Source organism: Benincasa hispida, chromosome 12, assembly GCF_027475165.1.
Source record: "Benincasa hispida cultivar pf3 chromosome 12, pf3_genome.v1.1, whole genome shotgun sequence".
In the NCBI taxonomy this organism is placed as follows: domain Eukaryota; kingdom Viridiplantae; phylum Streptophyta; class Magnoliopsida; order Cucurbitales; family Cucurbitaceae; genus Benincasa; species Benincasa hispida.
In genome coordinates this window covers 75,923,723-75,946,279 of record NC_143489.1, presented here as the reverse complement: position 1 = coordinate 75,946,279, position 22,557 = coordinate 75,923,723, and the positions used below count along the sequence as shown (strand labels likewise).

The 22,557-nt window shown below is 34.6% G+C and overlaps 1 protein-coding gene and 2 non-coding genes across 6 annotated transcripts; 1 reads left to right on the top strand and 2 right to left on the bottom strand.

Moving 5' to 3' along the window:
• Window positions 1–400: 400 nt before the first annotated feature.
• FUS5 (Proteasome component (PCI) domain protein) lies at window positions 401–11,744 on the top strand. 4 transcript variants are annotated; one of them, XR_016525195.1, is made up of 10 exons: window positions 401–884; window positions 2,820–2,895; window positions 3,918–4,006; window positions 4,731–4,820; window positions 5,850–5,894; window positions 5,977–6,047; window positions 6,432–6,570; window positions 6,672–6,705; window positions 9,399–9,487; window positions 11,426–11,744. XR_016525195.1 is itself a non-coding variant. In XM_039051243.2 (10 exons), exons 1-10 carry the CDS (start codon window positions 726–728, stop codon window positions 11,445–11,447), a joined length of 834 nt encoding a protein of 277 aa, XP_038907171.1. In that variant the 5' UTR covers window positions 401–725; the 3' UTR covers window positions 11,448–11,744. The 4 variants fall into 4 exon arrangements, 3 of the variants coding, with proteins under 3 accessions (XP_038907171.1, XP_038907172.1, XP_038907173.1); XM_039051243.2 differs by having other exon boundaries at window positions 9,379–9,487; XM_039051244.2 differs by lacking the exon at window positions 6,672–6,705.
• A 10,104-nt stretch (window positions 11,745–21,848) lies between these two features.
• On the bottom strand, window positions 21,849–21,937 carry LOC120068692 (small nucleolar RNA snoR114). Its single transcript, XR_005479321.2, has one exon. It is a non-coding gene; the product is annotated as a small nucleolar RNA snoR114 (small nucleolar RNA).
• Window positions 21,938–21,955: 18 nt separating this feature from the next.
• TRNAG-GCC (transfer RNA glycine (anticodon GCC)) lies at window positions 21,956–22,026 on the bottom strand. Its single transcript has one exon. It is a non-coding gene; the product is annotated as a tRNA-Gly (tRNA).
• Between the last annotated feature and the right edge of the window lie 531 nt (window positions 22,027–22,557).

Below are 22,557 nucleotides of genomic sequence, written 5' to 3'. Positions count from 1 at the left end.
TAAAAAATAAAAAAGTTTAAATACTACCTTGGTTCTCATACTTTTGGTTCATTTAGGTCAATCTACTTTTAAATAGTTTATTTTCGTTTTTGTACTTTCAACTTTGGTTAATTTTGATCCTTGAAATTTAAAAAAGTAACTATTTTTATACCTTAAAATAAAAATGAAGGGACTAAAATAATCACTTTTCAAGAGCATAAAGACTAAAATTAATATTTTTAAAATATAAAAATCAAAATTAATCAAAATTGAAAGTATAAATACTAAAATAAATATTTTGAAAATATAAAATGAAAATAAACCAAAATGAAAAGTAAAACGACCACATAATATTTAAATCCAAGTAAAAAAAAAAAAAAAAATTGACAAATATAAGCATCGATTATAAGTTCCCGTATTTATGTTGGATCTAACATGATTTTTGGTAAAATGCCTTGCGGGTAAAGACATCCACGAGAGGGAAAGAGGGCGGTGGGGGGCTAAGTACCAAAATAACGTAACAACTTTTGGGAGAGTGGTGCTGTGTGTTGCTCTCAACTCACTGCTCTGAAGAACCCTAAGCCAAGCCCCGTCAGATCGAAATTCTCAAGCTTCGTAGCCAGATTTCTTGCTGTTTCTACCCATCTCGATGATCCAATTTCTTTGCCTTGCCCCCTGATTTCAATCTCCATTCCTGTTTGTATCTGTTGCACCATTCTTTTCCTAGATTTTTCATTTCCTCAAAAATGGATATTGAGCAGAAGCAAACTGAGTTCATCGATCAGTTTGTAAAACAAGCTTCCTCTCTTAAAGGCTCCGCTCTTGCGTCTGTTGTTACTGAGGCCACTTCTCACCCTTCCCTCTTCGCTTTCTCGGAAATTCTTGCCGTTCCCAACGTCGTCGAGGTTCGAAAATACGGATTACTCTTTTTTTTCCCCTTTACCTTTTGACTGCTAGGGTTATTTTGTGCGAGTTATTATTGGGTTTCTTTTTGTTCTCTATAATTCTTGACTGTTTGATTGGGGAAGAATGTTGCAGGTGAAGTAAGCTCAAAATTTTGAATTAAGTGGGAAAATTTTCGATATATTTGTTTATTTAAATTACTTTGACAGGGATATGAATGATATCTATTGATTGCTCGAGAAACTAAGCCGATGAAGTGTATTATCTTTTATTACTATTATTTTTAATTGATTCAAGCTGAGACAAGTAGGCTACGTAATATCCTTTTGTACCAAAAATGGACGTCTCCGTTTTTCTAACTTATGTTGCCTAAACTATGAGGTGAAGTTAGATTTATGGTACATTTTAAAGTTGGGTGGATGTTAGTTTTGGTAAAAATACCACTTCTGTCTAGAAGAATGAGAACACCAACAAAAACCCGACTTTTAAGTAGGAGCTCTCATTGTCATCAATGGGGGTGTAAGGTGTTAGAAGTTGAATCAAATTGATAGACTTCTGAATTGAACCAATCCATACCCAATAGTTTTTGTTTGGTTAGTTTTTCAACATTTTATGTATTGAATCAAACTGAAACAGATGGATATTACTCTTTATTTTTCGTATAATTCTTATTATTTTAATTATCTATTTACTCGTTATATATCAATACTACATTGTTTTCTGAAAGAAAAAGAAAACTCATTTAAGTTGCTCTATGGTACCCACTGCCACCCTTGGTTCGTTGCAGTCAATCTTCCTCACCTGTATCTTCTTTCGTTTGATCTGTTGCTGCAAGATAGAGATGCAATCTTAGATGGCCTACATGTTCAGCTGACACAAATTCAACGATTAAAGAAAAATACATTTGATAAACACCACAGAGATGTTGAATTTCAAGTTTGCGACTGTTTTCTATGCTCATACAATCGTAATATCATTGTTCATTTATGGTTCTTGGAAGGTGGCTGGCATACAAGCTGCAACTACTACCTACTTCATGAATACACTAAATATCCCATGTCTCCCAACTCAAGGCAGGCAAAGGTTATCAATTATGGTTGGAACGATTACCAACTAAAATGTGTCCTAACTTTGAACTTCTGCCCTCCTGTTATGGGAAGTACCTGTCACTGTAGCTGTAGTGTAGGGTTTATAGGTGTTCATTGGGTAGGTAGAACAATAACCTAAGGAAACTATAGGGAACATCTCATCTCATCAATAGTTGTTCCATGTTTTTCACCTAGAATGCAAGCTAAAGTTTGGAACAGTGGGTTTGGATGGGAACCTTAGGCGATGCATACATATCATTTTAGGGGGAATGTGCAGGAATGGGCATAAGATTATTGTGTTGTGTGATGCAATTTAGGGTGTCAGTGTGTGAATAAGGATGGGAGATGATTTTGTAAAACGGTTAGAGGTTGTGGGCCTAAGAAGATGTATGTTAAGGGTGGGTAATTTGTTAGACATTCAGTCAGTTGTGAGCCTAAGTTGATAGATGGTAACTCAGCTCCTAGTGCTTGTGGTGAGTTCTAAGCCTTTTGAAGTGATTGAGTTGTTTCTTTGACTTTTTGTTGAATTCGGTTCTACTTATTTCATTTGATTAATTTATTTTTATTCTTTGCTATTCTCATCCCTATTAAGAAAATGTGATCTATATGGACCAAAGGTAATTACTCCATAATTTTCTTGATTTTTTTTTAGTGCTTTGGCTACTAGAGTGGTGGAGGTGGTGCCTATTTATTTATTTATTTAAAATAAATAAATAAAGATTAATATTTGTATTTGTTATTTATTTATTTTTAAATGAAATGACCCATTGACGAATGTTTTTAGTGGATTATTTCAACTACTTTGAATTGTAAAATGAAATTATTTTATTTGATGTTCTTCCTTTGCAGTTAGAAGGAACTGAGCATTCTGTATATCTTGACGTGCTTCGCTTATTTGCATATGGAACATGGAGTGATTACAAGAGTAAGAGTTAAAATTTTATAAAATTTGTGGTATAAATTGAGTGTTATCATTAGTTTAATGTGTCTGATGATGCAAAAGGATATATTTTTTTAAATATAAGTTGGTCAAGAATGTTATGACATTTCATTTATCTAATTTATTTTGTTTTGTTAAGAACTTGGACACCCAAATTGACAATTTAAATTTGATGAGAGATTTCTTATGGGAAGGGTTGTCGAAGGAAATGGCCTCACATCTTGTGCATTGGAAGGTGGTTTTCTATGTTGTTGGACCAGGGGCTAGCTGAATGCCTCTGGCGTTTCAATCTTGAAGCTGATACCTTATGGCACAAGGTTATTTGTGTGGTAGGTTTTGCATGGAAGAGTCAACACCTTGGATTGGATATGGCTAGAGGGTTCTTTTTGGTTGGGCCGCATGGTCGTATTCTTTGTATGAAGGCGACTGAAAACCTTGATCATACCCTTCGTAGTTGTGATTATGCTTGAGTTGTTTGGTGTGGTTTCTTCGAGGTGTTTGGCTATGGTTATGTTAGCTTTCCAGTGTGCAGGGAGAAGATTGAGGAGCTTCTCCTCCGTTCTCTTATTCATGAGAAAGGGTTGTTTTTGAGGCAGGTTGAGGTTTGTGCTATTCTGTGGGGTGAGAGAACCAATAGAATCTTCATGGAAGGAGAGATAGTTCAACGATGTGTGGTCCCTTGTTGGATTTTCTATTCTCGGTGTCTAGGCCTCTTTGTAATTACTCTTTAGGTTTTATTACTTGATTGGAGCCTCTTTTTGTAACTTGCTCCCTTTTTGTGGGCCTTTTCTTTTCTTTTCTTTTTCCTTTTTTCTTTTGTTGATTTCTTTCATTTTCTCTATGAAAGTCCAATTTTTTCATTTAAAAAAGATATGTTAACCTATTTAACCTTTGCTTCCATCAATTAATTTTCTTTAGCTACAATTCCGTTGTTATACTTCAACTTCAAACTGTGTACTGTTGATGAACTACATGCAATTCAAGTTTGTCATTGGTATATTTTGCAGGTAATTCCAGCTGCCTTCCAGAATTGGGCTCTGATCAAGCCCTCAAACTAAAGCAACTTACTGTTCTTACATTGGCTGAGACAAACAAGGTATTCATGCTCCACATTTGATCACGTTTCTAGAACCCACTTGAGATATATCTGGCTGATTTGTGGCGCCAAGAAAAAGATATATCTGGCTGATTTAAATTAGTTTGTAGTTCTGTTCTGCCTCACCTTTGAGAATTTAACAACTTGTTGGAGTTGATGTTACAAAATATGGTTGATGGCCTATAGTTGATTGATTCCCTGAGAATGTACCATTGAGCGGGATTTGGTGGTGCAATAGTCTGTGGGTACATTGAAATCTGGTAGTTTAAAAGGTTCTGAAAAAAAAAAACGTTAATTGGGAAAATTATTTTGAAATTTTGAGAACTATTATAAAAAATAATATTTTTTAGAGGGGTTCAGAGCCCTTTGAAGCCTAAGCATGAGCATCAGTGAAGTGAGGTGTAGTATCTTAGAAACAATAAATATTAGATTTGTTAAATATAGTATTTTGAACTATGAGATAAAAAAAAAAAAAAAAAGGAAAAAGAAAAGAGAAGGAACCTGGTCTTTGTTTCTGTTCTATTAAACATGAATCTGGGTAGTTTCTAATGAAATTCTTGTTTCCTTTCAGTCTTTCTTTAGCTGCTAACTGTTAGTATATACTCAATATTGTTTCATTTCTCATAGGTTTCTTAAAAAATTCTTTTAGTTGATAATGAAATGTACTTTCCTGGCATTCACCATTAAATTATTTCTCTATTCTGATCATTGATTTCATGCCCAGGTGTTGGCCTATGACCAACTGATGCAGGAATTAGATGTTACAAATGTACGAGAACTGGAGGATTTTCTTATTAATGAATGCATGTATGCGGTATGTTCTACAGTTTGTACTTGATTGATTCTTCTTACTTCCAGTATTAGGATACTAGTACCAATTCGAACTTAATTGATTCTTCTTGGCAGTATTATGATATTAGTACCAACGTGGCTTAATTGATTCTTCTTACCAGTATTAGGATGGTCAAAACAAATCCTTGAACTTAATAAATTAACTTTCTTTTAATCTTCATATGCTTGTCTAGAATACACATTTATCAAATATATATGGATAAGTTACAAGTTTAGTCCTTGAACTTTCAGGTTTGTCTATTTAGTCTGTAAATTTTCAAAAGTTAATATCTATATAAAATTGAAATTGAATATTAGAACCAAAATTAAAAGTTCAGGGACTTTTTAGACACAAAACTGAAAGTTTAGGGTTCTATTAGGCACTCTTTTGATTGTTTAAGGACCAAATAGACACAAACTTAAAAGTTTGAGGACTAAATTGGTAATTTAACTCATATATATTATTTTTCTACAGGAAGGTATATATTATTTCCATACAATAAGGTAATTTAAAGTTGATGCATTTATATCTATAGAAACATGTTTGATGTAATTTAACCTCAATATTTATTGTTTTTATCCTTATATTTTGTTTAGTCTAATTTTTAGAAGTAAATGCATAGAAAATGGTTATACAAACACAACTGTTTTTCTTATGTTTACAGAGTGTTGTCATGTATTTATTGTACTTCATAAGTGTGTCCACCAAGTCTTGTAACATTGTCACGATGTCATTTACGTGAAATTTTAGAGGGCTTAATACCAATTACAGTTAAATGCTGAAAAGTTCAAAATCCTCAGGCTCAGTGGCTCTTTGTACCTACTGGTATCTTAGGATTGGGACTCCCCTCATCCTTGGATTCTTGAAAGGGTTTTGCATAACTTGCTAACCATTAAGATTTTAAGTTTATTGAATTGGTTTCTCATTTTTTTGGGAGGGAGGATAAGCAATGCCCATGAAATATCATGGACAAGGAGTGTATTTCCTGAAAATTTTCTTATTTGCTTTCAGGGTATAGTCAGAGGGAAGTTGGATCAATTGCGAAGGTGCTTTGAGGTCTGTGCTTGTCTTGGTAGACTTGCTTTCAGAATACAGGATAATAAACTGTGACCATTGAAGTTCTTATATGCACATGCAGGTCCAATTTGCTGCTGGGAGAGATTTGAGACCTGGGCAACTTGGAAGCATGATACGAACACTATCAAATTGGTAATTTACTTGTTTATGTTTCATGGGGGCTGGGCCCTTTTAAGGAAAGCACTTGCTCAAGAAGTTGTTTCGTGCATGCCAGGAACGATCAACTGTGGCCTTACCAAGTTTTATCATAAATTGCTGAGATACTAGTTCTTTTGCCACCTCAAGTATCAAGCATTTTAGTATCGTTTGCAACTTCATTTCACATTCTCTTGATTATTTGTAGTTTCATAGTTGTATGTGTCCATGTTTTTTTTTTCCTTTATTTTTTTTAATTTTATTGACTTGATTTCTATATCTTTATTAACAATGAGTTGATTTTATGGCCCTTCCCTTGTTGTCTGCATTTGATTGGGTGGCGCATATATTTGAAATCTGACTGTTTCTGTGTGTATTTAGGTTGACTACGTCAGACAATTTATTGGTCTCAATTCAAGAGAAGATAAAATGGGCCGATAATATGAGCGAATTGGACAAGAAACACCGAAAGGATGTTGAAGATAGGGTGGAAGAAGTTAAGAAATCACTTTCCTTGAAGGTCAGTTGAAATAAGTATCGTCTTAATTGCTGTTGATAGTTGATTACTTTTTCTTTTTGTGGAAAACCAATATTTATTGAGAAAATAATATACAAGGATAGGATGGACGAAGTAAAGGAGTCACTTTCCTTGAAGGTCAGTTGAAATTGAAATATGTTTTGTCTACTGCTTTTGATGGCTGAACACTTCTCTTACCAATATTTATTAAGAATATTATTTTACAAGGATCAATTCTCTTAGAACTAAAATAAGAAAAGAGAATTACATATCTTTGTTTTGAGAGGCTTTGCTGATTTAGTTCTTTTTGGGGAGAGGTTTCTCACCTCTGTCCTCTTTGCCCCTAGGTTGTTCCCCTTTATATCTTTGTTTCTTTCTCTCTCCCCCCCCCCCACAAAAAAAAAAAAAAAAAACCTGAAGCAAAGGTAAAACTAATATAATCTGAAAATTTTGATAACTTTTGTTCTCTGGCCATCATAAAGTGAAAAGCATCCTGTCAAACGCCGCTCTCATCTTATTTGCTTTTTAGAAAATGTACTTTACTCCTTACTAGTTAACTCAGGGAGCTGAAATTTCACACTTCTAACTTGCCTTGAATCTTTTACAAGCCTAACCTCCAATAACATCCCAACAAATCGAACCGTAACTGAATAGAAGAAAAAGCTTCTTTATTACAATTGGCTCAGGTTCTCGTCTTTAGTGTTTCAAGATTCTAATCTCCTAGCATCCCCAACAACCATATTGGTAGCTGAACTCTCACTGGTTTTATTCAAATTTGGTTCTTATATTTTCAATATTATTATATATTGTAGTCCCTATTTTGCATAAAAAATTGTTTTGGTCCTTGATGTTTGGTAGTGTATTGAAGAGAAGTTTTAAGCAGCCACATGAACTTGTATTCTGTCATATGGTTCAAGGCAAAGTTCATGGATCGGTTAATGGAGGTTGTCTTTGGTTATGGTGGCATTGTGAGGGATTACTTGGCGGGATTTTTATTTACTTTATTATCTTTTTTTTTTCTGTGCGAAGTGTTTTCCCATAGGAAAAGTTGGTGTTTGGGATGCAAGTGATATCGAATGCTCGCAAACTGCTGAGTTGTAGCTCTGAAGTTCTATAGGTTGAAGGTCTTCTCTCTTTATTTTGAAAGGTTTTGTTGCAGATAGGTAGACAATCGTCAAGGAGAAATTCAAAGTGTTTTTGCTGTGGAGTTCAAACTTCGAACCACCTTCTTGACCTCCATCTCCTGTTCTCAATCATTTGACATCTCCCTCTATTGTGCAAGTGGTCAAGGAATTCAAACTAGAAAAAAAAGTGATCCTAATCATTTATCCCTTAGATGAATTCCTTGTTTTTCCTAGGGGAAGGGTGTTCGTTGAAGGAGGGTGAGGTTGAGTTTACTTTTGATATTGGGAGCATGAGCAACGGGGCTTTGGTACTAGAGGAACGGTTATTGATTTCTTGGCTGCGCATGCTTTTCAAAAGCTAGGGAAGTAATTTTGCGTAATATTTTTAAGGATACAAGCCCATGGAATACCAAGTCTAACATGCCTCTCAAATTGATCAATCTCTTTACGTAGAGTCCTCACTGTATCAACTAACTCTATGGTTGGAGTTGATATACTCTAGTACCACTTTGATAGAAACTAGATAACCAAAAGAGTACTAGAAGATAAATTAGATTTTGAGGTACTTGGACTCTCCCCTTTTGCTCAAGTTTGAACCCACTAATTGCTTACCAATCTCATCTCACCCCTTTTGTTTATATCCAATTCGTTAACTAATGTCTAATAGACTCTTAGGGGGCATTTGGGACAAGGAGTTGATTATTATAATCCTAGGTTATTATTGTTGGGTTATAATAGTTTGTGTTTGGGGTGTAAATTATTTTAGTTTGGGTTAAAGTAGTATGTATTCGAGGTGTAAACTATTTTAATTTGAGAAGGAAATAGTAAATACTGTGGTAAATAATAATAAAAAAAAATGATGAATGTAAAATAGTAAAAACCGTAGCAAATAATAAATATTGTAATAAAATGAGGATTTTGAAATAGTGTTGACTGTAGCTAATTGGGGACTACAAAATAGTATCTACTGTAGCAAGAGGTAGTTATTATAGTCTGATAGTCCTTGTCCCAAACGCCCTCTTAATACCCTAATAATATTACTACCTCAATTGCATTCCCATCACCTGGGGATTTCAAACTTGAGATAGGAAAGCAGCAAGTATGCAATCATTATGGAATGAAGCATTATTTGAGACTGGTTTGAAACGAAGGCTAAACCATGCAGAAATTCTTGACTGGGACATCCTTAAATCACATACCGTCTTCTATTAGCCTCCATCCTTCCAGAAAAAGAAATGATTATAGACCTTCCCACGCTTATTTTCTTGTTTCTACCGTCTAGTTCTGCAGAAAATGTTGTTTTGATCACGGAAATAGCAAAGCATATTTTAAATTCAAGTCCCAACTGTGACCCTAGCTTTTTCAGTTGGGTGTTCACATTCGAGATAAAATGGTTATCAAAAGAATATTTTGTTTCTGAGATTTTATTCATTATACATTGGAGTGTCAAGTTGTGGTTCTCATTGGCATAACCTAGTGCACCTACAAAGATGTGAAGCTTTCTTGATGTAGAAAAATGAAATTCATTTTTGTGTTTTTTTTAAATGGGAAAATGAATTTAGAACAAAATTACACCATTCTATAACCTCTGAATCATCAATGGCTAAAATATTGAAATAAAATTCGCTGACTCTTTACTCGAATACTGGGATATATTAGTCGATGTGTCTTACTTACATTGTGGCAGAAGTTACAAACTGTAAGCAGGCCAACATTGACATCCGAGAGCATGAGGAGATCTACTCTGAACCTGGTGGAGTAATGGACTACGAGGAAGATCGAAGTCGACCAAAGAGGTAATATTTCACCTTCTTTTGCTGCATTCAAGAAGTCTTATAATGTTTTAAAACATTTAGTCTCAAACTACTTGAATGGAAGGGTCATATTTCTTTTTCGTGCCTGGTAGATCAGCCACTGCCATTAGTTTCTTTAGTTTAAAACATTATATTGCCAATGCCCATTTTGTTTGAGATCAGTTTACTACAAGAAGTTTTAAGAACATAGCTTATTAAATAGATATAATTTTAAGAGGGTGTTTAGCTCACCAACATGAGTTGAGTTGAGTTGGTATAATATACCAACTCATTGTTTGGCCTACTAACATTAAATGTTGGTAGAATTGAGTTGGTATATTTTACCAACTCATCCCAAGTCTCCCTTCCAATGTTTTTAATGGTTTCACCCATCGACCACTACCACACTCCGGGAACTAACTCTGGGCTCCGACAACCACGTCCGATGACAACTCCGGCGACCAACTCTGGGCTCTGAAAACCACCTCCGATGACAACTCCGACGATGAAATCCGGGCTCCGACGACCAACTCGGGGTTTCGACAATCACCTCCGACGACAAACCCCGAAAATCAACTCTAATACTACCTTCATGTGATTAACACTCGGGCTCCGATAGCCACCTCCGACTACAATCTCTGGCAAGAATTATCTTCGATGATCAATTTCGACGACCACCTTTGTCCGACCAATTCCGGGATTTGAAAACCACTTCCAATGACAAACTTCGACAACCAACTCCAATACCACTATGCAACCAACTTCAGGCTCCGACAACCACCTCCGACTACAAACTCTAATGAAAGCATCTTCGATAATCAACTTTGACAACCATTTTCGACTATTATAAGACTGATGGTTGTTAAAGTATGTTGTAAGGTGGTTGCTTATATAAAAATAAAATATTATTTTGTCTACATTAAATGCAATATTTATACGTAAAAAATTGTAAAAAAATATTTTTATTTGATTGAATTCACATTTCAAATGAGTGTTAAGAATATTTTAACGAAAAATAAGTATGTAGTTGAAAAGTATATAACATATAAAAAAACATAAAATGAAATTCTTTTTCCTGGAATATTTTCGAGCAAGATTTAGTGAAAAATAGAGATTTGTTCCTTGGTGATCTTTCAAATTTAGAGGAATTGAAAGTGAAATTGTTGAAGAAATATGGTGACATTCCATTAGCTACTAAGATGATGAGAGAGATTTAATTAAAAAAAATCATTACATAGTAAAAATATAGAGCAACAGGAAGAAGAAGAAAAATAAGAAGATAATGAAATTCATGGAGAAAAATTAGGAATAAAAAGTATTGATTTCTCTTTGGTTTCTCATTTTATTTAACCATATTTCTACCAGAAATGTAATGGGTTAATTGTTGTTCATTGCCTCAAAAAGAAAAAGAAAAGTTTTAACAATTAAAAGAAAAAAATTACAATCCATATTTTATTCAAATAATGATGGGTAGAATTACTGAATTAAAAAGTTTAGTAAAAACATATTATTTAGAGTTCAAAAAACTGTATCACAGACATGAATTCAGGTCAAATAACTCTGCATCTCAAATACAGACATGAACTCCACATACATATGAACTCCAGACATCCTATCTTAACTCAGCATCCCTAACCGTCCCTAAAAAAGAACATTTATGAAAAGCTTTTTGAAGTACAAGACTCAATAAGTTGCAAATAGTAGAGATGTTCTAAGAGCTAAGCAAATTATTTAGTAAGATTTATCTTGGTAAGCTAATAAATTAAACAAAAAGTTGCAAATTGTAGGAGAGATGACCTTAGCTTAACGGTAATTGTTATAACATTCCTCTCTAGAAATTGAAGATTCGATCTCCCATCTCTGTAGTTGTGTACTGAAATAGTAGGTGAGATGAAGTAGGTTGTGTAGGGTTCTAATTTTTCCCAAAATTGTATGGTACAGGAGACGACATCCAATTTCTTAGATATATGCATTGTGGGAGTTGAAGAACAACCTCCTGTAAGATGGGTGTCCAAACAACTGCCTGATTTTTGTTGGTGGCAAGAAAAAACGAAGAAGAAGAATTAAACAGGTGTTGATTTTCGGATTTTGGAGAAAGATGATCTCTCTAAGCCCTTTTATTAGAACGATGATTATGTTACTTTAGGTTCCTGTTTGATAAACAATAGCTTGTCTTTAAATCAATTTAATTCGTTCTGAGTTAATTGGAGAACCGAACAATTATGAATTATCAGAAATGCTGCACATTTTTCACACTTCATTTTCTCTTCGCATATGCATTGGTTGGCTTGGAATTCTATTTAATGTTCTGATTTCTGATACTATAATTTACTTTAAATGCATTGGTTGGGTTGGGTTTTAAAAGAGGTCGTTTGATTTGGTTTTGGTGTTTCTTGTTTTATTTACAAGTCGAAGTCTTTGAGAACCGTTTATATTTCTAGTTTCTCATTTTTCGGAAAGTCCCAGAGTTGTGTCAAATAATCCAGTTTCCTGTTATTTGATTGGTTTGTTTGTTTGTTTTTTCTTTTGGTTTTCTTAGTGGATTCATTGAATATTGGCTTGTCAAATTTGTTCCAGAAAAACATTTTTGAATTCTATGATTCAATAGTGGAAATTTGAAAATATAATTATATACTAATGCAGATATAACATAAAATAGGTTCATAAAATATATAATGCTTGAGATTGAATTGCTTAAAATGTTAAGCTGGTAATATCTTAAAATGATAGATAGATAGATATTTAGTTGAAAGAGCGTTTTTATTAAAATTGTAAAAATGTGAACTTTTGGTATTTGTGAGAAGATATATCTTACCACTAAAAAGGAGTTCAAAGGTAGTCAATAATACAAGGAGAGTCTCTCAGTTCTAAATTTGTAATACTAGTTAGAGAACATTTACAACATAAATTATTATTATTACTTTTATTTGAATAGTAAATGTAAAATATAAAGTATTTAAGAGATAATATCTAAAATAATATATATGATTTATTGGGTTATATGGAATATGAAATGATTCAACAAATATAAATTTCATTATTTTTAAAATACAAATATTGGACATGAAATTTAGCAGTTTTGTAAGAGGCAAAACTTTTTGAAGGACCAATATTGACATTAAGCAAACTTTTTGAAATATGAAAGGTTGAATTTTTTAAAAAAAAATGTCAACCTATGATTATGTTACTAACCCAATAAATTAAGCCTATGTTCGGGAGTAGTTTTGGCATGATTAATATTATTTATTTTTTTCTTTTCTTTTTGAGATAGACCAAGACTACTTTTGTCATTGTCAAAAATCACTTCACCTTAAAATAATTTTGTTTTGTAAATAAACAAAATTAATTTTAGAAAAAAAAATCATTTAAAGTGATTCTAAGAGTATAAAAAAGTGTGATTTTGGAATTTGATTGATAAAAAATCAATAGCGTAATCAATCTTTCCTTAATTTTTCACGATGTTTCCTCGATTTTTTTTTTCTCTAATATGAATAATTCAAAATTCAACATTACTTTTAATTACATGAGAAAATCATATCATACCAATAACATGAGATTATATCATTCAAAATCACTTTTCTTTAATTTTTTATATCCATAGACATGTTAACCCTTGTTTTAGCATGGTATGGTTGTGGGTGGGAGATCCATTATAAGGGGAAAAAAAAGGAAGAAATTGACCCATAGGAACTTCCAAATTTCTAAAAGCATCTTCCACCATCATCTCCATCTTAGTAACTGATTCACTTCTCTCTATATTTCTCTCGATTTTAAGTGGTTGTTCCTCTCCAATTGTTACTCTTTGAAAATGGAAGAAGGGAGGGAGAATTTTTCAATACCCTTTCTTCTTAAAAATTTCTTTTTGTTTTATTGGTTTTTCTAAAACATGTCAGACACTTATTGGCAGAAAAGTTAAGTATGATGAAGGATAGTGACCATATGACCCTTTCCTAAAAACTTATTTTCTTATTGGCCAAGGCCGAAAAGGTACGTATAATGAAGTGATCTTAAGGGTAAAATAAATATTATTAAAAAAATTAAAGCAATGGGGGAGTTAAAAATTCTAATATATATGGTAGAGATTTTGTTTTCAAGAGAAAAATATTATCATAAAGTAATAAACATACGGATTAAACTTATCCCATCAACTAAAAATATATATAATATTTTCGGTGGAATAAAATATTTTTTTACTATGAAAGAAAAAGATAGAAAAAAAATGATAAACCTTATGTGATGATTTTTATCACAATAAAATCTTGAAAATAAACACCTAATGATTAAAAATAAATGTGTATAAAAATAAAATGAATCTCACATAACTAAATCTCTCTAAATTTGAATTTAATACTAAAAATAAAACATTTTTCAAATCTTAAAAAATATCCCTAGAGATTAAAGAAACGGAAACAAAATAATACACAAACAAAATAACACAAATGTGTATATCAAAATAAAATGGAACTGTTTAGATATAAAACGTAATAAACATATTAAACTAAATCACTCTAAATTTGAATTTAGTCAAATAAACATTAAAACATATTAAACTAATTCTCTCTGAATTTGAATCTAGACAAATGAAAAGCAATACTAAAAGAGAGAAAAAAATACGAAATACTTCATTTAATAATCTTAAAAAAATAAATCTTTCTAAAGATTCTCTAGCAGATTTTTAAAAAAATATCCAAATTAGAAAAAATCCTATTAAAACTCTGCATTTCAATAGGAGTTAATTAATTAATTAATTTATTATTATTATTATTTTTTTTTTAAAGCTGTCACTCTTTTCTTTCTCCCATCTTTGCTTTTATTCACACGATGATAACTATTTTTTGTTTTGGGTCTAAAGGAATTAATTTTAAAACGAAAACTTGAAAAGCCATGTAAAATATAAACAAACCTCTAATAGTTGTATGTCCTACTACTCTATAAATAAATTTCTAGTCATTGTATGTCTTGAAACTCTTCTTGAATTTCCTTAGCTTTCAATTCTATCGTCCCATAAAATATAGATCTTATATGTATATGTGGAAATTATATTTTAGTCCTAACGGCGTTTTTGTCTTTTATCAATCTAGAGTTTCTCATTGTTTGGTTATTTATACATGTTCTTGTATTGTGTACTGTATATCTGAATTAAAAATAAAAACTCTTATCGTGGTTTTTTCTCCCTGGTCTAGGGTTTTCCACGTAACTCTTGTGTTTTTTTTTCCCTAACTTTTAAAGATGGTATCAGAGCATGGTGATGAGAACTTAGAAAAGATTCAGTCATCGACTCTAGTAGGGGATGGAACTCCAAGAGAAAACTCTAACAGTACTGAAATTAGGGCTACCGTCGATCAATACCTATGGTCATTAATTGGACCGATTCAGATTCAACCAGCCTTAATCGATCCAGCCGTTACTGCCGTCAGAGGACCCCCGCCACTGCCGACGACGACTTCAACCATACTGCCGCCGTTGCCGTCGAGACTCGACCATCCGCCGTCAGCCCAGCCTAGATACGAGCGTCCGCCGTCGACTTCTATGTTTTCCAGCCGCCGGGTTTTATAGTTGCTGATTCCGCTCCAGATCCCACCGACGGAAGTGTTTCAGGTCAGTCGTTCTCCCTTCCGACGTTACCTAGTTCTGTCTACCCATCAATATCATCTAGTTTTCCATCTTCGAATCTTCCAAGCCCTCTAAATGTGCCCGATATATCGGTCTACCAGAACCCACAACGTCATTTAAACCACCCGATCCAACCGAACCCGGTCCAGTCGAACCTGGTTCAACCAAACCCGGTTCAGTCGAACCCTTTACAGCAACTTCTTGTCTCCCACTATTTTTCCTCTGGTCAGCCAACTCCTCCTATTGGTTTTCCCACACCGACAGAAACGATATCTTCAGGGGTTTATGGGCAGAACAACCTACAACGATTCATGGTGGGACTGTTAGTGTTCAATAGCAACTGGCAAACCTTCAACACCAAATTTCTGCACTTGGAGCAGTTGTTAGATCTTCGGCCAATCCTTCAATAGATTTTCTACCAGATACATACCCGGGGGTTTCGTTATGTTTAGAAACTCCGGTAACTACTTACCCTACTTTTCCTTTCACAAACATTATGTCTAGGTCTGTAGGCAATTCTGCAGGAATTTCCATTGGCGAAAAACTTAATGGACAAAATTATTTTGCTTGGTCACAATCTGTGAGGATGGTTCTCGAGGGGCGGCACAAGTTCGGGTATCTAACAGGGAAAATACCCAGACCAAACCCTGATGATCCTCAGGAACGGATATGGAAGGGGGAGGATTCTCTCCTTCGCTCAATTTTAATAAATAGTATGGAGCCTTAGATCGGTAAGCCTCTTCTTTTCTCAGCTTCTGCTCGGGATATCTGGGAAGCTGTCCAGAAACTTTACTCGAAGAGGCAGAATGCTTCACGCCTTTATACCTTGAGAAAACAGGTGCATGAGTGCAAGCAAGGGACACTCGACGTAACATCCTATTTCAATAAATTATCACTGTTGTGGCAGGAGATGGATCTATGTCGAGAAATAGTTTGGAATTGCCTAGTTGACGGGGTTCAGTATTCGAAGATTAAGGAGGCTGACCGTGTCTATGATTTTCTGGCTGGCTTAAACTCGAAGTTTGATGATGTTCGGAGCCGAATTTTGGGACAAAAACCAATGTCGTCCTTGATGGAAGCTTACTCCGAGGTCAGATTGGAAGAAGATCGAACCAGCGCTATGAATGGTACAATGCCTAATACCCTGGACTCTGCTGCGTTTGGAGTCAAGTTATCGGGTTCAGAAAATGACAAACAGAATGGAAAGAACCCTCCAATTTGTGAGCATTGCAAGAAACCATGGCATACGAAAGATCAATGCTGGAAATTACATGGCCGACCTCCAAATAGCAAGCGGCGTCCTCCGAACAATAAATCTAAGTCTAGTCACGCCTTCGTTAGTGAAGCTGTTGATGGTGCCCCTCCAGGGACGAGCCAAGTGGATCTAGGTACGGTCGGAATCGGCAGTATTGCACAGTCAGGTACTCCTCATTCCTTTAGTTTCTTTGCTGAGGGAGATGAATCCTGGATTCTTGATTCTGGAGCAACAGACCATCTAACTGGATCATCTAACCAATTCCTCTCCTATTATCTAAGTGCTGGAAATGAGAGAATAAGAATTGCAGATGGGTCATTTGCCCCCGTGCAGGAAAAGGCCACTTATCCCCACTTCAAGGACTGATTTTGCATAATGTCTTACATGTGCCAAAAATATCCTATAATTTGTTATCAATCAGTAAGTTAACCAAAGATTTGAACTGCAAAGTTGTGTTCTCACCAGATACTGTTTTGTTTCAGGACCTGAGTTCGGGGAAGATGATTGGCACTGCCCGATACAATAGCGGGCTCTATTTTCTTTCCGACAATGCTTCGTTTAGGAGTTTATCTAGCACTTGTTTACTGTCTTCTCTTACTATTTCTGAAACTGATTTCTTATTATGACATTTTCGTCTTAGACATCCAAATTTTCATTATATGAAATATCTATTTCCCCATTTATTTCGTAATGTGAATGTGTCATCTTTGTTATGTGATGTTTGTATCCATGCTAAGTAGCCTAGGGCGTCTTTTACCTCACAACCCTACAAACCTTCCCGGCCCTTCCACCTGATACATAGTGACGTTTGGGGCCCTTCGAATGTCACAACGGTATCAGGTAAACGGTGGTTCGTTACTTTCATCGATGATCACACTCGTCTTACATGGATGTTTCTTCTTACAGACAAGTCTGAAGTGACGACGGTCTTTCAACAGTTTTACATTACCGTCGAAACCCAGTTCAATACCAAAATCTCCGTTCTTCGAAGTGACAATGGGCGTGAATTTGTTAATCAGACCCTTCGTGAGTTTTTAAACTCGAAAGGAATTGTCCACAAAAATTTCTGTGCCTATACACCTTAGCAGAATGAGGTGGCCGAACGGAAAAATCGCCACCTCATTGAAGTAGTGCGATCCCTCATGATACCTGCATCCTTACCCCCTTATCTATGGGGGGGATGCTGTTTTTACTGCAGCTCATCTCATAAATTGGATGCCCTCCCGTGTGCTCAAATTCCAAACCCCCTTAGAACATTTTAAAGAATCCATCTCGTCCACTCGCCTTTTCCCTGATGTTCCTCTTAGAGTTTTTGGGTGCACCTTGTTCATCCATAATCATGGTCCTCACCAAAGTAAATTTGCTCCTAGGGCCCAAAAATACGTCTTTGTTGGTTATCTGCTCCATCAATGGGGCTACAAGTGCTTTCAGCCTTTCTCTCGAAAGTATTTTGTCACCGTGGATGTCACATTTCTGGATGACAAGCCATTCTTTCCCCTTAGTCCTCTTCAGGGGGAGACTTCGAGTGAAGAAGCTAACACTTCCACCTACTCTGTTCTCTTAGACTTGTTTCCCAAACCTATCCCTGAAACAGAAACAAATGAACATATCCTTCCTACAAAACAAGTGCCTTGGATAACCTACTATCGAAAGTATCTCCGAAAGGAAATGGTTCCTGAAATTGTTTCCCCTGTTGCTTCGTCGGAAGGTGTTCAAGAGTCAGAACTGAAACCGGCTCAGGTCAAGGTACCCCTAGTCATAATGACAATGAGTATGTTGAAGGTGATATAGGGGACTCAGGTGAAGTCAGAGATGATGACAGTGCAGTCAGGGATGATGGCAATAATGAAACGCCCAGTGGTGCTCAGGGGACTGCAAATGAACAACAGTTAGGTATAGATCAACAGGTTGACAAGACCAATGAGATTGAGGTTGATGCTACCTTGGATTTACCGATAGCTCTGCGAAAAGGTACTAGGTCGTGCACCAAACACTTTATGACAAGCTTTTTGTCTTATAGTAACCTGTCTACGAGATTTTCACCACTAGCCTGGATAATGTGATAATTCCGGACAATGTGCACAAGGCTCTGAAAATTCCTGAATGGCGAGGTGCAATTATGGAGAAGATGCGGGTCCTTGAGACTAACAAAACATGGAATCTGGTTAGTCTTCCGAGAGGGCAAAAAATCGTAGGGTGCAAGTAGGTGTTTACTGTCAAATACAAGTCAGATGGAACTCTCGACAGATATAAGGCCAGATTGGTTGCAAAAGGATTCACTCAGACGTATGGAGTGGATTACTCAGAAACCTTCTCACCTGTGGCAAAACTTAATACTATTCGTGTCCTCCTTTCTGTGGCTGTTAATCAAGACTGGCCTCTCCATCAGTTGGATGTGAAAAATACGTTTATGAATGATGAACTGAGAGAAGAGGTTTATATGAACCAACCTCCAGGTTTTGAAGCCCAGTTTGGCAATCAGGTGTGCAAATTGAAAAAATCCTTGTATGGACTGAAGCAGTCCCCTAGAGTTTGGTTCGCTCGATTCACCACCTTTATTAAATCTAAGGGGTTTGTTCAAGGGCATTCAGATCATACCTTGTTCACTAAAAAGTCAGCACCAGGAAAAATAACAGTATTGATTGTCTATGTTGATGATATTATACTATCAGGAGATGATTCAGCAGAAATTGACAGGTTGAAACGACGAATGGCAGATGAGTTTGAGATAAAAGATCTCGGCACCTTGCGATATTTTCTAGGAATGGAGGTAGCAAGATCAGTAGAAGAGATCTCAGTGTCTCAGAGGAAATACACACTCGATTTTTTGAAAGAAACTGGAATGACAGGGTGTAAACCTGCGGATACACCTGTAGAAGCCAACCTCAATCTGATAGAGTCAGCAGATGATGTTTCTGTGAACAAAGAAAGATAAACGGCTTGTGGGGAAACTGATATATCTGTCACATACCAAACCTGATATATCATATGCAGTTAGCTTGGTCAGTCAGTTCATGCAGGCTTCTTGTGAAAGACACATGGAGACAATCACACGCATCTTGAGGTATCTGAAGTCTTCTCTTGGAAAGGGCTTGGTTTTCAGAAAGCATGATGAAAGGTGTATCAAGGCCTACACAGATTCTGATTGGGCCGGTTCTGTTACAGATAGGAAATCTACCTCAGGATACTGTACCTTTGTGTGGGAAACTTAGTTACCTGGAGAAGTAAGAAGCAAAACGTCGTGGTTAGAAGTAGTGCCGAAGCCGAATATAGGGCTATGAGCTTGGGTATATGCGAAGAGATTTGGTTGAAGAAGGTTTTGGTAGATCTACATCAAGAAAGTCATGACCCGATGAGACTTTACTGTGATAACAAGGTTGCCATTAATATTGCACACAATCCAGTTCAACATGACAGAACCAAACACGTTGAGATTGACCGACACTTCATCAAAGAAAAACTGGATAACGGTAGCATTTGCATTCCTTATGTTCCGTCCAGCCAACAAGTTGCGGATGTTCTCACCAAAGGGTTACCCAGACAAACTTTTGACACCTGTGTTAGCAAGTTGGGTCTCATTGACATTTGCGCCCCAACTTGAGGGGGAGTGTTGAAATTATATTTTAGCCTTAAGGGCGTTTTTGTCTTTTATCAGTCTAGGGTTTCTCATTGTTTGGTTATTTATACATGTTCTTGTATTGTGTACTGTGTATCTGAATTTAAAATAAAAACTCTTATCGTGGTTTTTTCTCCCTGGTCTAGGGTTTTTCACGTAACTCTGGTGTTTTTTCTTTTTTCCTTAACTTTTCAAGAGTATAGATGAGATATCTTCTTTGATGATGCATTTTTTTCTTGTTAAATGTGTAGAAATTGATTTATGAATTGCCCCACTTAAATAAGAGTCGAGGGTATGTTTCAAACACACATGTAGTTATTATTAAGAGATACTAGAGTGAGAAGGTGTGTTTTGATTTGCTGATTTTAGATTTGCCCTTAAATAGGAGTTGAGGAAAAAATAGAAATATTACTAAAAGTGGAGGGCAAAATGAGGAGTTGAAGATTCTCTCATTTTGCCACATTTAATGCAATATAGATTTAGTTGAGAAAATGTTTTTTATGTTATGTAATATTGTAAAAGTGTCGATCTTTCTATATTTGTAAGACAATCTTTTAGTCTTAAAGAAATTTATATCCATATCTATAATCTTTCTATAATCTATAACATATATAAATGATGCTAAAATGAGATAATTTTTATCTTCCCTTTTTGCCCTTACTTTTTTCAAAGTACCTATTCTATCCTTATACCCATTCGTTCTAAACCCACATTCTTGAAAAGACATCTCATCCATTAAAAAAATGCAAATCTTAACAATATGATGAAGAGTTATTACATGTTCTAAAACCACTTTTTTTGGAATATACCTCATCATGAAAGATCTAAATCCCAACAATATAATGAAGAGTTATAAATAGAAGATTACTTGGGAAAGTAACATAAATTTATATTGTCTTCCAAATATCTCTCAAAAGAAACTTTGATGTGGTGATGATCGTCATAGGAGAAATCTTTACCGGGATGAGTTTTTTTCACGAGGCACATCATGAGTTTTTTTTTTTTCCTTTATTGATATTTTTTTTTCTTTTGCCAATTAATTCAGATGATTAAACGTAAAACAAATGGTTTTTAAAATCGGTCATGAATGGATAGAAAATTGCTTGGAAAATTTAGATCATCTTCAAAATATCTCTCAATGCTAGACCAACAATCTTCTAAAAGAAACTTTTGTGGTGTGGTGATGGTTGTCAAAGTAGTAATTTTTGTCAGCGTAAGTGTTTTTATGAGGCACATCATGTCACCCAATAACTTTTTTATTCAGCGATTAGTTATTTTTTCTTTTGTTATTGTCTAACAAAAAAAGAAAAGTTATTTTTTCTTTATTCATATTTGTTCTTTTGTCAATAAATTTAGATGATTAAACTTAAAATGAATAATTTCTAACATTGGCCATGAATGAAAATAATTCATGTGATTAACTAATGATGTTTGTTTGTTTTTTTATTTTGGATTTTTTTTTTATTTGAAGGCATTTGATTGAGAGGATTATTTATCTATCTCACTTGCCACAAATTTGGAGGGGTAATCCACAACTCCTATAAAATAGTTTTTTCCTAAATATTTTAATATAAACTTCTTTCATAAATGTTTGCAAGTTTCTCCCCTATGTGTCTATTGATCTCACGAAAGATGTAAGTGTTTACCTAATTGTATTTACTTTTAGTGTTGGATTCAATTTAGGGTGAATAAAATAAGCACTTTTAAAAAATATTTAGGAACTAAAACGATCGTTTTTAGTTTAGAGATCAAAATTAACAAAAAAAAAAAAAAAAAAAAAAGACACATATTACATTATAATTAAAATATATATATGGAGAATTAAATAGCCAAGTTATTAATGTGTTGGAGGGGAAAAAGAGGATAAAAAAAAGGAGGATAGGCTCGGTGCGTTGATTATGTCGTCCGAAGATCAGACGGTTGTGAGAGACCCAAGTCTTCACGGTCAACGCTAATTTCATCATCGCCAATAACCTCTGAGTTGGAATGCACCAGCCGGGAATCGAACCCGGGTCTGTACCGTGGCAGGGTACTATTCTACCACTAGACCACTGGTGCTTCTTGCTTTCTACAAAATCAGTTTATTTTATTGTTTTGTATGATTTATTTTTTAATTTTTTTTAATTTATAATAAAGGTATTTAGAGCATCTTAATCGAGTTGTATTAAAGTGAGCTATAACATATAAAACTTTAAAGAGAGGGGAAAAAATCAATTTCTACTTTTAAACTTGTCATGTTGTAATCAATTTTTTTTTTAATCAAATTAGACTTTGGATTGTGATAAATATTGCAAAATTTAAACTTTGAGTCAATTTTCAGTAATTTCAATAGTCTTGTACAGAATTTTGTTCCATCACTGCACTAATTAATTAATGAATAATCTTGCTAAAATTTACATATTTCGATTAAAGATTGTTTTATTGTCCTTCTATAATTTATTAAATGTATATGAAAATATATATATTTTAGAAAAATAATGTTTGAAAGAAAAACTTACCATGGAGTTTAACTTGCAAATTTAAGATTAAAAATTGAACACTTGTCTTAGCTAGAGAGACCAAATCAAGAGTTGCTTAGTAGATGGATTT